Raw genomic sequence first — 15,445 nt, 5'->3', positions numbered from 1 at the left:
AAAGGATTCAAGAAATTCTACACTGTAGGTTCTTGGCACTTCCGACTTTCTCAGTGTGTCCCAAAGACCCTGGCTTTGGATTAAAGTTTCTGTGCAGATAATTCAGTGTGCTGCCAGCAAGTTTGGGCTTCCAGGTGGCCACGGCTAAAGGGCAAGGAGCTGTGCCAGAATTTCCAGCAGCCTGCCATAGAGCTGGCACCCAAAAAAACCATTGAGCCCAGGCTGGGGGATCTAGAAGCCCTGTAAATCCAGCCAGAAGCTTCAGGCTGCCTGCTGGAGAGCTGAAGCTCAAAGCCACAAATCTTGGGAGGAACTCTACATGAAGGACCTGGTTCCTGGGCAGACGGCAGGAGTATCAGTTTCACTAAACAGATGCAGCATATTCATAGTTTCTGCTTTTCTGGAAAATAACCAAAATACTTATTTCCTACAGAAAAAAAAGGTTCCTGTTTTTGAAGTTTATCTGGAAAGCCGCTGGACAGAACTGGTCGTCATCTCTTAGACATATCTGCACAGAAAAATTAGTCAACAATTATTACTTCTGAACTTTCCATGCTCACATCTCAGTTACACATATAGGTCTTTCTTGAGTGATGCCTTGCAGCTATGTGTAAGATTTTCAGCCACTCAGATGTGGAGCTGGAATACCATGTGTAAGTCTCCCTCATGCCCCGTGAACATGACACTTGCAGAACAAATTAGAAGTCTGAGTTGAACTTCACAAAGCAGGAATACGACAGGCTGCAGATTTGCCTTATGATACTATATTTTTACATCATTACAGCAGGACAAAATTTCATCCTGCAATAATATAAGGAAATATCAGCTTAGAAGCATGACAGGGGATGATTACAGCTGCATTTTTAGTTTTCATTTCCTAGTACATGAACAAGAATGAACTGAATGCAATAATCAGATATAAAATAGTGTTCTTACCAGGATGTTTTCCTCAGTCTCACTGTAGTCTCTAATTACAGTATTGTAGCTGTAATTAGCTGGTGGCAGAGTCAGAACAAGTACATTGTGCATGTAATCAGCTGAGATGTTCTTCCTGAAGTACACGTTACTGCAAAGCAAAGCACAAGAACCCCATGGACATTGAACAACAGTGGTATCCATGACAGAATCACTCATCTGCTCCCAAGACCACTGTTTTTTAACAGGCTAAAACACTAGATCTAAAAATAAAATTTCATCATGCACAGCTCTTTATATCATTCATTCCCTGATGCCCACTTTTGTGCTTAAATATATTAAAAGGTAATACCAAGGCAATCTGCCAATCTGACACTCAAAGGTTGTTGTGAACTACTGTTATTATTGTAACTGTTTACTGTCCTGTTTATTTCCTCTTTTTTTTCAAGCAAAGTTTATATTTATTAAAACTCAGTTTCTCTTTGGAATCCACAATACTGCAGTCATATTCATGTTACTCTGCCTGTTTCTGAACTCTTCTGCACTCTTTTTGCTTGTTCCTCTAATTTTGGTATTTTCTGCTAGAATTGAGCACAGCAGGAGTTGCACTAAAAGCATTTAACAGGAGGGAATGAAACAATCACAGAGGTGCAGAGAGCAGATTATGGATTCATTTGTTTAATTCAGTGAGATAGGAAGATCAGAGGAAACTGTCAACTTGAAATCTCAGCTAAAACAAGCAGAAGATGTTGTAGCTTTCAGGTATCTTTGGTTTCATCACCCTGACAGGCCATCTGGAAGTGCTTCACAGACTGGCCACCACCAGATTCACATGCTAAAGAGGAATTTAGCAATAGATATTAGTGTCAACTGTCAGCATCTGTCATTGCTGTGGCTAGATTGATAGAAAGAAAATAATTGTAGGAGCCTTCTCTCATTATTCATGTTTGATCATCCTTTTATTTTGTCAGTCAGTACTGTATTAAGACTTTTTTGGAAACCATGGGCTCTACTCCATGGCCATCTGATTGGATTCTGACACCAGAGCCCTGTCCCTGCCTTTCCCTGAACCTTCTGACTTTTACACAGCACTTTTCACCCTCAAGAATTTCAAAATGTTTTTCATCCAGGCTTGGACTGAACTAGCCAGTTGAAAAGGAAACCTCATTAGATTCCACCAGACTGGATAATCCTCCAGCATCCCACCTTTCTTGAGAGAGGCTTAAAGACTGTGTTTGTGTCCTGCCTGCCAGACAGCTTAGAGCTGAAGAAAGTTTAAATCTATCACTGTTTCAGAGGCACTTCACTCCTGGAGAAGCACGGGACTTTGCCTACTCTCCCTCCTACAGCTTGAGTTTTCATCTAATACATCTGTCTGTATTTTGTTTGTTTTAAGAAGCAAATGTGATTGAGATACTCAGCAAAATAAGGGGTATGTAGGAAGTTTAAGAAGGGCAGCATATAAAACAGCCAGAGGCAGCTGGGTATATCAGAAGGATGCACATCACAGCAAAGAATCCCCTAATCACCCTCACCTATTGTAATACAACAATTCTACATACAACACCAGTGTTAAAGCACTCACATACACAGTTCCCATTGTGCATTTGCAAAGAAACAGGAGTTGAGGCCAGTTGCCTCAGGTAAAGCAACTGGGGATTCCTAGTGCCTGAATAAAATTGTGGAATGTCAGAAGCTCTTAGAAGCACTTCTGAAAAATAGATATGGTGAACCTGAAAGTGTACAGGATAGAGAAGATCCTGTTAGAACCTGAACCACAGAATTCAGTTTGGAACCAAATGTTAAATCTCTGAAGTCATTAACCCAGAGTTTCTCAGAACTGACTTGTTACAGACAGCTTTAGACACAAGAGCTGGGAAGTCCAACTGGCCCTAGAAGTTCATGGAATCTTTTTGCTACACCAACAGTGAAGTAAGTAACATCAAAACATGGGCACATGCATTTGCCTTGTTCCATCCTTGATCCATCCAGCCATCCAGCCATCCAATTGCACCACCAGCGCTGTCCCAGGTGATTAACTTTCTTCCAGACTGCGACATGCTATGGTAACTGGGGCTATACCCAAAACCCACCTGATTTACGTATCTATGCTTAGTTGTACAAATGTGATCTCTGCTGTGTCACTTAGGCGTAGGGCCAGAGATCAGCTCTCAGTCCTCACATACAGCGAAGGCTTTTGAGGATACCATTGGTAAGGCCAGTTTATGTCAGACATCTTCTATAAAGATTTTCGTAATTAGCAATATTAAGAGGAAATTAAACAACAGAAAACTTGGGTTGTATACTAAGAAATTTCTCTGAGAAGTTATATTTCTGTGCTTATAAAGATGCCGAAAAGATGGCTGTAAAGTGCAAGAGTTATAAAGTGGGAGAATAGTTATATCACCTAAATAATTTAAAGATTGAATAAATGGAGTCTAGAAAAATATACTGTAAGTCATATTTACATAATTGTCTGGTTGGGCAGAGTGTATGAAAAATGTACCATATCTCAAATGAACCATATCTCATGACCATTCTGACTTTGTGCTTCTCTCATGGTTTCCTGCACTGAGGAGCCCACAGGAGGACGTTAAAGCTACCTGCTCTGCCATTGCCTTAGAAAACTATTATATGAACCAAATGGGATTTTGTAGAGGATTTGCTGTGAATTAAACACTAAGCACCTTACAAAAATGGAAAGACATGAGGAAAGATGGCAATAGAAAACATTCTGTGAAAGAGCATTTCTTCAACAAAACAGTTCGACTCAGACTATTTCCATTATCTGTATCCATCAGCAAACTGCAGAGAAAAGAAGAAAAGTGAAGGTGATACTTTACTTGAAGAGATCTATCAGGATGATAATGATGTCATTATCCACTTTTTCTGTCCCTAGGTCTCTGCTGACGTCCTCTGGAGAGCCACACATGATGATCACTACAGAATGGGCAAAAATGGAGACAGATTGGTGAGATTTACCGACAAGAAGAGGATGCTTGCCTCCTCCCCCATGTTTGAGTAGCAGGCAATAGAGCAACTCCAGGCTAAGGCACATTATCTGTGCTGTACTGGGGCCCATGCACAGAGCTACAGCCTCTCTGCAGTGAAACCAGGATGTCTGAGGGGAAGTGGTAAAAGGTGCTTCAACACCTGCACCATTTTCTGTCTGATTGCACCAGAGCACTACCATTATCTCACTCAAATAAGCATTAGGAGTTGTGGTGCCATAACAGCTACTCACTATGAACACTTCCAGGTTAAATAGCCTTCAAGTAATGGTTTCATTAGCTTGCTTACTCTTGCACTCACTTGGCCTGCTGATGCCAGGTGCTTAGTCTTAGGAGAAGATAAAGTATTTATTCATTCATTTTTCTAGTTTAGATGAATCATTTCCAGAAGTGCCCCTTGATGGCAAAATGAGGTCCATAGATGTACCAGGGCTGCAAACACATGAATGATAAAGAGCTTGCAGTATCTATATTCTTGTAGTATTTAAAGCTCTTCTTAGGAGAAATTGTGATCCCTGGATTTCTGAATCTCTTACAAAATGGAGCTTTTGCATAGATGGGACAATTTACCCCAAAATCTCCCTGGAACCAGGATATTCCCCCATATTTTATGAGGATGAAGAGAGGAATCTAGGAACTTTGCGCCATTTTATCTTTACATCCATGTAAAATGGTATATCTTTGTTTCCACCATTTCTGGTGAAAGGCTTTCCCTATAACCTAACTAAGGGGTGGGTTTGATTTCCTTGGAAATGCAACTCACTTGCAGGGACAGTGCAGCCTCAACCCCTCCTTACCATTGCTTTTCCGATTTGGATTTTTCACAGTTTTTTTAAGCAGCTCCGGAGTTCTTAAAATATCCTTGAACTTCAGTTTTTCAGAGAACTCTGTGATTCCAGCATCTAAAGCATTCATATACCTGGCACAAGGGAGCAAAGATATTGTCAGGAAATTGCTAACTCCTCACATTTTCCTAAATCAGCCACAGTGCAAGAGAGGCTGTTCAGAGCACACAAGAATGTTTATAAGCTGGTATGAAACCTTTTCTGCAGCAATAAAAGTGAGAAAATCGATACATGGCGTGACAGATTTAGAAATGCCTGGAAAGTCAACCAGAGGTATTTGAGCATGGTTGTACAAAGGATGGATTTGGAAAATGCAATGATGTAATAAGACATTAAAAATTAAGGAAAAAAAATCAGGGATATGGGGAAATTCCAGGAAGCTCTGCTATTTAAGACATCAGTGGTAATGTTAGAAGGCACATGTGAAGGTTCAAAGGACTAAATAGGAACTAGAAAGAACTGAGATAAAAACCACACATGTACCCTGACTGTGAGAGAAGCAAAGGAAGAAAAGTAGTAACAAAAAACCTATATAGAATCAGTTAAAACTCGAAGGGAAAAATGAGCTCAGACAAAAAAGCAAGCAACTAAAAGTTTGCTAAAAGATTAAGGAAAAACAGTCAACTCCTGAATCCTACTATTGCTTCAATATGTTGTTTCTGAGAAGAGATATTCTATCTGAAATAAAGTTAATGCAGAGGGAAAACCAAAAGAACTCTCTTTGTTTTCAAACTACATAACCTTTGATCTACCAGCACTGAGATCTCAGTCCTATGAGTTACTAAATACCTTCTGCTTCCTTTTTTTTCTTTTTTTTTAGGAACAGAATGATTAACCATTAATTTTCAGAAACATTTGCATAGTTGAAACATAACCTGATTTTGCTATCAGTGTGGGTATTCACTTATTTTTATATGTATATAGGAAAAACAATTAGTTCATGCAGTAATACTTGTGCTTTAGAGAAAATGGATCTTCCTAAATTAGACTGTTCAAAAACCTTCACATTGACAGTTTCTATTACGGCAGAATGAGATGCATTTTTACAACTAAATTAGGATGAAAAGTGGGCAGAGATACAAAATTAATATTTTTTTGTTAATTCAGCAATAAAAGGGCTTGAACAATTCTGAAGTCATAAAGAAGGTCCTGATCAGAAGCAATAAAAAAGGTGAAATAAGAAACACTTGGAAAGGTCAGAAATAACTTCCATGCAATTATTTCACTGCAAGGTATGAAACCTGCAGAATTAAAGGGATTTAGCTAAAGTGTGTATAGTGCATTGGCAATTACAGCTGCAAACATGGAGGAATGGGATTGTAGTAAGAGATGAGCAAAGTGCGCTGATATTTCAAAACATCAGAGAGGTAACCATAGCAATTACAGCATGCGATCAAATTGCTATCTATACTAAGAAAGAAGAAGAAAACAATAAAAGTCCATAAATACTTACAAAAGAGTTAAATGGAGATCAGGTTTTAGGTATCTTAATTCAGAAAAAAAACCCCTTTTAATTCTGTAACCAAAATATTCCATAAGTATTTGCTTCTATCACTCTGAAGCAAACATAGTCAAATTTTGCTTAGAATTCTGCAAGTTCCTCAGGTTATGAATTAAAAATATACATAATAGTTATTTCCATGAACTCATTGCTACTTTTCAGCTATGTTTATAAAATTAGTAGGAGAAATTAGATGATTTTTTAAAATTATTCAGCTTTTTATATCCCAAAATTGGGGAAAAAAAATCAAAGGAGCATAGAAACACTCACATGAGCTGAAAGTTAAATAAGATTCTTTATTTAATTGAATAATTGAACTCTATATTTAATTTAATTAATTGAAAAGTAATTATAAATATTGGCATATTAATGAGTGTCTAAAAGGAGGCTTTGTTTTCAGGCAAGCAGAAAACCCAGCATTTCTGAGAATCAAGCACAGCATGATGTTTCAGGTCACAAAGTGAAAGCTGTCTCCTTTGCTCCAAACTGATGAGAGTATAGCTTAAACTCTGCAATCACTGGGGTAATTCTGTTTGAAGAAAGATACAGTTTGAATTTTGGAAATGTTTTGGAGTAACAATAGTGCCTACAGATTGAACATTTTAAGAGCTTGGTAAGACCCCTGACCTAAAAAGGCATCTATGGGGAGCTTGTGGAGGAACCTCTCATGTCACACTATTTATATCAAGGATGCTGTAAACAAGTATTTTCATCAGAGACAACATGTAAGCTACCTTGTCCAAAGGAAAAGCAAAGGCTTTCAAATATTTAAAACAGGCTGAGAGAAACATTCAGGTAAGTGCTACAGCTAAAAGGTACAATTCATCTTTTCCTTTTCTCATTCCTTGGTAGTAGTAAGGCACCTCCCAAAGCGTAGGACTGAAAGAACAGTTTGCAGAAACCATGTCTGAGGATGGAGACAGCATTTATCACCAGCTGGGTCAGAGGTGGATCCAGATCTTACCAGAGGCATGCCTCTGAGGTTTCAGTCCTCTTGTAAATGTAGACAGATTCCCAGGTCGTGGTTTTGAATGGCAGCTTAGAAGCTTTCCAAAAATAATAGAAGAATTGGTTCACTTTCCTGGCTGGGGTCAGAAGGCGGGTTAGGTTTACTTTGTAGTCACAGGATAGTCCAAAACTCCCTACAGAGATCAGAGGCAGGCTCAGTATTGTTTCAAGTCTAAAGGAAGAGATAAGAGGACAAGTCTGAACAGACTGTTGTTGCACCAAGGCAGCTACTACCTGATTTCCATCCTCACCTCCCTCTCCTCTTGTGCCCTGAGCTAGTTTTGCAGCAATTTGAACCTGAACCAGAAGGCTCCTCAAGAACACAAGCAGATTTCAAGTCTGTATGGGCACCAAAAAGCCCTGTTGAACTGCTCTAGGCAGCTTCTCTCACTGTCCCCAGTTACCCCTGCTTTTTTGGGTACCACACACCATTTCAGCCCCAAGGGTTGTGACAGGAGTCCAAAGGCTCAAGACAGGCTTCTGCTCCCTGGCTGCCATTACCATGGGATGGATTTAATCTCCTTATTGGGACAGTGCTGCAGGGTGACAGCTTTTTGCCATCAAAAAAAAGCTTTACTCCTACAATTCAAAGGAAAAATCTTTTAGTTTCACAAAGGTGTATTTTAGCAGAGCTGTACAACAGCAGCAGTCAGGGAGGAAAAATCTAAGGCAACCCTCTGCTGACAAGGAATTTGTGAAACAAAGATCATTTTATACACAGAGACAGTAGGCTTTTAAGGACAAAAGTATATTCCTGGATGCTGTGATCTTATCAGACTAAACTCAAAAGATTTCAGTTCTTGTATGGTGTTTTTTAATAACAGGGAATTTTGCCTGCAAAAACCATGACCGTAAGAGTTGTTGGCATTATTGTGACAAAACTTCATTTTCCAGGTAAAGTCCACTTACCCAATTACAGGGTTTTTACTTATTGCAACAGAAACAGACATAGATGATGTAATAAATAATGACAGTGAGAGTATTTCACTAATTAAACAGGTGAGGGTTTTTTTCTGACAGACTTAGAACAGAAGAGAATAGATTATTTCAGTTAAAAGGACCTACAAAAATCACAGTCCAACTGCCTGACTACTTCAGGACTGACCAAAAGCTAAAGCATGTTATTCATAGAATCATGGAATGGTTTGGGGTGGAAGAGTCCTTAAACATCCTAGTACCAAACCCCCTGCCATGGACAGGGACACCTTCCACTAGACCACTTATGAACTGCATTGTCCAAATGCCTTTTAAACATGACAACCTTAAGGCATCAACTATCTGTCTAGGAAGCCTGTTCCAGTGTTTGGCCATGCTCTCACTAAAAACATGCTTCCTAATGTCCAAACGAAACCTTTCCATACACAGCTTTGAATCATTCCCACTTGTCCTGTTGATGGATCCCAGGGAGAAGAGATCAGGACCTCCCTCTACACTTGCCCTTCTCAGGAAGCTGTAGAAAGCAACAAGGTCTCCCCCCAGCCTCCTTTTCTCCAAACTAGACAAACTCAGTGCTCTCAGCTCCTCACAGGACATGCCTTCCAGCCCTTTCACCACTTTTGTAAGCATTCAAGGACCTTTACATCTTTCTGAAATTGTGGGGCCCAGAACTACACACGGTGCTCAAGGTAAGGCCACACCACCGCTGAGTACAGCTGGATAATCACCTCTCCTGACCAGCTGTGTCTGATGCACATAGGGTTTGCCCTCTGGGCTGCCTGGGCACACCGCTGACTCCTGTCGAGACTGCTGCCAACCAGCACCCCCAGATCCCTTCCTGCAGGGCTGCTCTCCAACCACTCCTCAATCAATCATTCACCTTACTGTCAGGAATTAGAAGTTTCCCTACTAAAGCTGGGATTCTATCAATGGGCTTTGGAAGGGGATTTTCTTCCACCTACCCAAGAGAGTGGCTATGCATAAAAGTCTTACTGCCTTGACTCAAGGTGTCTTACGTATTCTAAACACCAATGCCTCTGCAGGTTTGTTGTTCACAAAACAATTCTGTTCAGCAGCTGACATCTTTAACATCACAATGTAAGTGTAAGGAATTGGTACTTACGAGACCATTTGGTAGGTGGCGTAAGTGCAAGCGGGTCCTATGACAGCACAGCCAAGTGTGCCATTATCCTGCAAGGGATCAAAAAGGGTCATTTGGGGTAGGGCGGAGGTCTCGCAGAGAGAGGAGGATGGCGGAATGAAGAAAATTGTAGGATTTGAGGAGTCACAGAATTTACCTAGCAAAAGCAAGAAAAGAGTAGGAAAGGAGCTACAGAAAGTTTAAAAGAACAAACATAAGGGGGAAGAGGAAAAAAATCACAGAAAGCCAAAAAAAGATAGAGTATGATATTTGTTAAGACACAGACAGCAAGCAAGGATTAAAATATTGTTAAAATTGCACATTTGAAATTACACACCCCAGAAGAGTTTGCATTTGCAGAAGACAGGGTGGTTGGAATTACAAGGTCCTGTATATCAGAAAAATTATTAGTTAAGTGCATATGAAACTAGTACTTAAAAAAATCCTTCTATGACCATCAAATGAGGCCTGACCTGTATCTTTGTGTGTCATGAGGGACAATTTCTTAGCAAAGACTAGAGCACAGTCATAGATTAGTGACTTGAAAATTCACATTGGATTGACAAAGTTTCACTCAGAGGTGTGAAAATCTTCAGAAACACGGCTTCTTGTAATGCACCAATTTTAATTGAAGCCTTTCCTCATATTATTCACATAGCTTCTCTCACGTGACTTCCGTGATTTCTAGTGAGGAGCAAGCACTTCATCTTTGCCCTTTGGGCATAGTTCACATAACCATTTCATTGGTAACAGTGCCAGCCTAATGATTTCTCTGCCCACATGTCCCCATCCTCACCACAGCTCTTTGTTTTGTGTATTGTGTAAACTGATGGTGAACCAGATCAGGATCTGATCCAGTTGGAAATGGACCTTTTTGCTCTGCTTGGGCTGTTTTGAGTGTTTGAGTTGTTAGTTTGGTTTTTTCAGTTTTTAATTGTTATTTGGGGGTTTTTTTAATGGATTGTTTTGGCTGTGTGACCACACAAAGAGTTGTGCAAATATAAAAAGAAGGACAACTTAAGCATAGGAAAAGGAGCCAGAAGCTGAAGGCAGTCTCTGGGAAGCATTCACAGAATCTCCAGTATTTGCCTACTTCTTTTCACAAAACATACAGGAACATCTCCTCTTTGGAAACTTCACTTCCCTGTCAAATTTCTTGGGAACTGAGTAACAGGACCAAAAGTTAATAAGGAAAGACAGAGACATACATGTGCACCCAGGCAGAATGAAGGAAGTCTGCTACTCACATAAATGCTTTTGATGAGCTCCACACCTTCACAGGTGCTAGTACGGCAGCCTTGTGAGACATAGAGTGATGAAGCAAAGGGGTGAAAGATGGCATCCACTGTAACATTTTCTCCTGTAACACAAATGTAAAAGCAAACAGTGTCATGAATTGCAGGTAACCACTAATACACTGTTATCCCTCTTCTTCTGACACAGGTCTGAGCAGTCGTACACTTAGAGGTCTCCCTGCTTCTGCAAAGTCTACCTACAACCTAACCCCCACACTATGGATGTGACTGTGAAATCTGCTCCAGTGTGGACTGCTGATTTCTGTTGAGTGTTAGTACTTTCAGTACAAAGTACTTCTAGTGTTGGCCATTACTAGATAAATTTTTTAAGGCTCTGTAGGAAGTAACTAAGAGACCACTTTCCAATAAAATTGGACAAAATCCCTTAAACTAGAGGGCAGAAAGGGAATAGATACTATTTTTTTTATTATTTCTTTGTAACCTCTTTTTCCCATTATATTCTAGAGAGTGACAGTAGATTGGGGATGTTGAAAGGAGAGGTAAGATATCAAAATAAATGAAAGCAACATGACTCTAAATGAAGGAAAAATATGGACTGCAGATTCTTCACACTTCAGATCATGATGCGATCAACAGATAGGGTCAAGAGGAAAATTATTTTCAAAATAGAGGCTAATCCAGTCAGGAGAGAAAGCAAGGGCATTCCAACTACTGCACTAGATGGATAACTGGTTTTGTCTGATCCAGTTCAAGAATTTCCGCGTTACCAAACCCAGCTGAACATCTCCAGTGAAGCATGCAGGAAGAGTCTGCCCAAACACCATGAAAACATATATGGTTCTGCCCATTTGTAGAGCACTTCTATTTATACAAAGAGAGGTCATTATATCCATAAGATCTACATAAGATGGGCAGGCAAGCAGCCTGTCCGAGAAGCAGCTTGCTAAAGGTCGGATGAGTATAACACGGTGACACAAAGAAACCACAGCAAGAGGAGGGTAACCAACACCCGTTGGCTTACCTGTCATCTGGAGTTCCTTTTGTACCCTTTCCAAGGCTTGTTTCACAGCTAACTTCAAACTATCAGTACTTGATGGGAAATCCGAGTAATTCATGAGCATCACATTGATCACGTAACTGCTGTTGCTACACCGATTTGAACCCACTTGCTTCAGCAGCTGCAGTGTGGAAAACAAAGGCCAAATGGCCAGCACCAACACCCGTTGCTTCATTATTGCTCAGTTTAGACCCATTGTGTGTGCTCTCCCATTTCTTTTTGTCTTCTAACTCTCTTTCTTTCAGATATGCTACATTGGTTTTGTTCCTGGATAGAACGAAAGAGATTTCCACTCTGTAGATTCAAAGGCAGGCTGTGCAATCCTTCTCTCCTGCACTTCCCTATCCCCTTCCCCGCCTTCACCTCTGCCCGTCCCTCCAGTATACTAGCTGGCACTTCAAGGTGAAAAACTAGCAGCAGCAAAACTCAGGAAAAGAGAGGCTAAAGGTTGCTGAGAATGTTTGCTTATGGAAAGGCTGAGGCTATAAACTAAAACATTACCAGAAACCTTGCCTGATAAGTGCACTAACTCTTCATCACAGGCATAAACTGAGAGAAGAAAGGGGAGGAGACAAATGAACCATAAAGACAACTCTTCAAAATGGAAATAAAATATAAGGTCTGTTAAAGCCTAGAGGAAAACAGATGGTTACTTCATGTTTGCATTGCCCTACATCTCTGATTGCACTGCCACACCAACTCTGCTGATTGAGCTCATTCGTCAATGGTGTATTTTCTTCTGTGGTAAGTTGCCAATTTCATTCCTTTAGCTTATAACATTGAAATACCTTTTGTGTTGGCAAAAATGTCCCACTTGCAGTCCTTCAGACCAAAGCCTTTGTTTCTGCTTCCAGACTCAGTACAAGGCTCAGTCCACTCATTGTCGCCCAGCACTGTGCACCAAAGCACCCCAGGTCTGCCCCAGACAGATCTGCTCCCAGCCAGCACAGCTCTCAGCACCCGTTCCCACCTCCTCAAATGGGGGCCCTAGATATTCACACTTCGTGTGATGAACCTCTTGCATCAGGTAAGGATTAGCAAAGCTGAAGGCCACATCTCTGACCTGCAGGATCAAAGCTAAATTTTAAATGGCATCAATAACCCCCCCTCCCCCAACAACAACAACAAGCACGCACACACGCACAAACAAACAAAAAAAACACCCCCCGCTAACCCACAAACCTTATGGAAAACTCTAGGCACAAGGGAAACAAATTTAAATAAAGTATTGAGCGTGCTTTTGCTGAATATGGGGTGTTTATTCACACATACAACAGCTTCTGTTTTTCTACTGAAACCTACAGTGAGGCTGTCAGATAATAAATCAGTTAACTTTTATTACCTTCCTGAAATAATTTTAAGACAAATAAGGAAAATAATCAGAAACAATGTACCAATGTAAGTAACAGGGCTTTTGGTATAAAACAAGACTGCAATTTCATGGTTTCTTTCAAAGCCTATATTTAAAAGGTATTGAATACACCTCAGATATATTTGCACAGATCTTTTTATGTGATTCTATTTTAATACCAAATTACTATTGCTTGAATCTTTCTAATACCCAGAGAAGACCATGACCCAGCATTTAAAAGCAATCTTTAAACACCTCCACATACTTAATCTAGCATTTTTACTTAATAATACAGTAATTCTAAATTAGCAGTCTGTCATGTAAACATGTGGACTAGTATGGCTGGCTAGAGCTACAGACTGAGAATGGAACACAGTTTTTCATGCAGAGATCATCTGCTCATCACTGGCTCATTTTATAGGTATTTCCAGTGTCCTTGAAACTTATCCCATATAAGTCAATAAGAGATTTATCATTAACTTCAGCAGAGCAGGATTTGCATTTTTATACTCTTCTTAGCCTATCTGGGAGAAACAGACAGCATGGATAATGCAACTAGAACTGAGTATTTTACACAGCTGGTCACACAGGGAGTATGTAATGGCACTGAGGCCTTCCTGGCTTCATATCTATTAATGTATTTATTTGGTTTTCATAGCAGCTTAAAACTGTCCTTTAAAAACAAAAGGTAAAATCAACTATAGCCTTATCACAGCATTTCTTTTTACTCTCTCCCTTGTCCCACACCATCACAATGCCACAGCCCCAGCCAGAATACGGTATAAATTAATTGTTGACTTCTCAACTTTTTAACTGCCTGGTAGGTGTAGCTCTCAATACCAACTCCCATGATAGGAGCAGCCACTGACGTAGAGCAGCAGGGAATGAGGCAGGAAGCAGCAGCCAGGATGAAGCAAGCTCTCCATGAAACCTGCCAAACACCACACTTTCCCTTGACCCTTGAGGCTTTGGACATCAAACACGGTTGCCTGGCAGACTGATCAGTAACATCTGCCTAATGGCATAAGAGACACAAAGAAAAGCTGTGTCGTTGTACTGTAAATATGACAGTTACTGATACTATAGATGTTCATGAGGGTGGTGAGAAGAAAAAGTAAATAAATGAGTCGGATGTGTAAAGCACAAAATTTGATAGGCTTGCCAAAAGCAAAAGCTTCTGTAAGCTTGTGTTTGTTGCTGCCTCTGCTTAAGGCACTGTTAGTCCCTGAGGAACAGAAGAGATGAGACACAAATGCCAGTCTATTCACAGTGTCCTGGCTGCAGAACAACGCTTAAGCTCCCAAGGATCCCAGCCAACCTCATCTAATTCTTTCATAATGTCCGATTTAGCAGTTTATAAACCCAAGAGGTTAACAGTGATACAAAACAGACAGCTACCCAAAGAAATCTTCCATATCTCTCTAGGACATTCTCTCCACTATCTCAGTAACTTCTCTCCAACCGTGAGCCAGCTCTCACAATTCCAAGATTAGTCAGCCAAGGATCCAGTTCAGAAACTCAGAAGACAAACTGTGTGTTGGAGGGAAAAAGAAAGCTTTTTGACTCTTATAGGTGACTGCAGCTTTAACTAGAAATACTGGCTTACAACAGAACTACAGGTAATGGGAGCATCCCGAAGGCAAATGCAAAAACATCTTTAAAGCACATCCTCTAGAACTATTTAATCTCTCTTAAAAGGGCTGAGATTTAATCACTGTCTAAGGAATGAAGTGCTAAAAATCTTCATCTGACATCTCCAGTGCATTCTTTTTAGCTGTGGCTTCTAGTCATCAGCTACTGCTATAATCTTGGCAGAAAGGTAAAAAAGATCTCAGCATTACATATCTTCACTACGTCTAAGTGTCTATCCAAGAAGTCAGTTCTTAGGTGAACATCAGCTTAAGACCCTCATTTTTTTAATCCTAGCAGGATTAACAGCTCATGGAGGTCTCCCCTTGAATCACTGTAGTTTCTTACTTATTTTGGCTTCAGCAGCACAGGGATGATTTAGATTCTGATAGGAAGGCCCTGTATTTATTTGTCTGAAGAAAAAATTCAGTTCCTCACCACCAACATTACCTGTCCATATACTGCATAGCTACAAAACATCATAGTAGTTCTCTTTAGGTATTCTTATAGTTCTGTGTTAGATTAGAAATACCACCTCAAATTAACTCACCAGAGAACTGTATCACTGGTTTTAGTGAAAAGTGACTTTTAGTGCCTGGTTCTACAGCACTTTAAAGCACTGTATTTGTTCTGCCCTAGGATTTATTGGATAATAAACAACTATATATTATAGGGTGTATTCACAACTGATAATCAGCACTGACTTCCTGATCTAAAACTACTCTGAGAAGTTCTCTCAGTCTTCTGGAAAACTCAAGGACACTCAGAGAAAAAGAAGAGCAAAAAATTCCAAAG

At 40.1% G+C, this 15,445-nt stretch overlaps 1 protein-coding gene across 1 annotated transcript in view; it reads right to left on the bottom strand.

Moving 5' to 3' along the window:
• GUCY2C (guanylate cyclase 2C) overlaps window positions 1–12,768 on the bottom strand; it is a 45,088-nt gene extending 32,320 nt beyond the window's left edge. The window contains exons 1-7 of the mRNA XM_042050884.1: window positions 11,635–12,768; window positions 10,605–10,717; window positions 9,340–9,407; window positions 7,237–7,452; window positions 4,724–4,845; window positions 3,759–3,855; window positions 937–1,066 (exon numbers count right to left, since the gene is read on the bottom strand). Of these exons, the coding sequence (XP_041906818.1) occupies window positions 937–1,066; window positions 3,759–3,855; window positions 4,724–4,845; window positions 7,237–7,452; window positions 9,340–9,407; window positions 10,605–10,717; window positions 11,635–11,845 (957 nt within the window). The 5' untranslated portion in view covers window positions 11,846–12,768. The remainder of the gene's footprint in view (window positions 1–936; window positions 1,067–3,758; window positions 3,856–4,723; window positions 4,846–7,236; window positions 7,453–9,339; window positions 9,408–10,604; window positions 10,718–11,634) is intronic.
• Window positions 12,769–15,445: the final 2,677 nt, after the last annotated feature.

This window comes from Corvus kubaryi, unplaced genomic scaffold (assembly GCF_017639235.1).
Source record: "Corvus kubaryi isolate FWS band 111438036 unplaced genomic scaffold, C.kubaryi_AGA036_p1.0 74, whole genome shotgun sequence".
In the NCBI taxonomy this organism is placed as follows: domain Eukaryota; kingdom Metazoa; phylum Chordata; class Aves; order Passeriformes; family Corvidae; genus Corvus; species Corvus kubaryi.
This window is presented reverse-complemented; position numbering and strand designations above follow the sequence as displayed.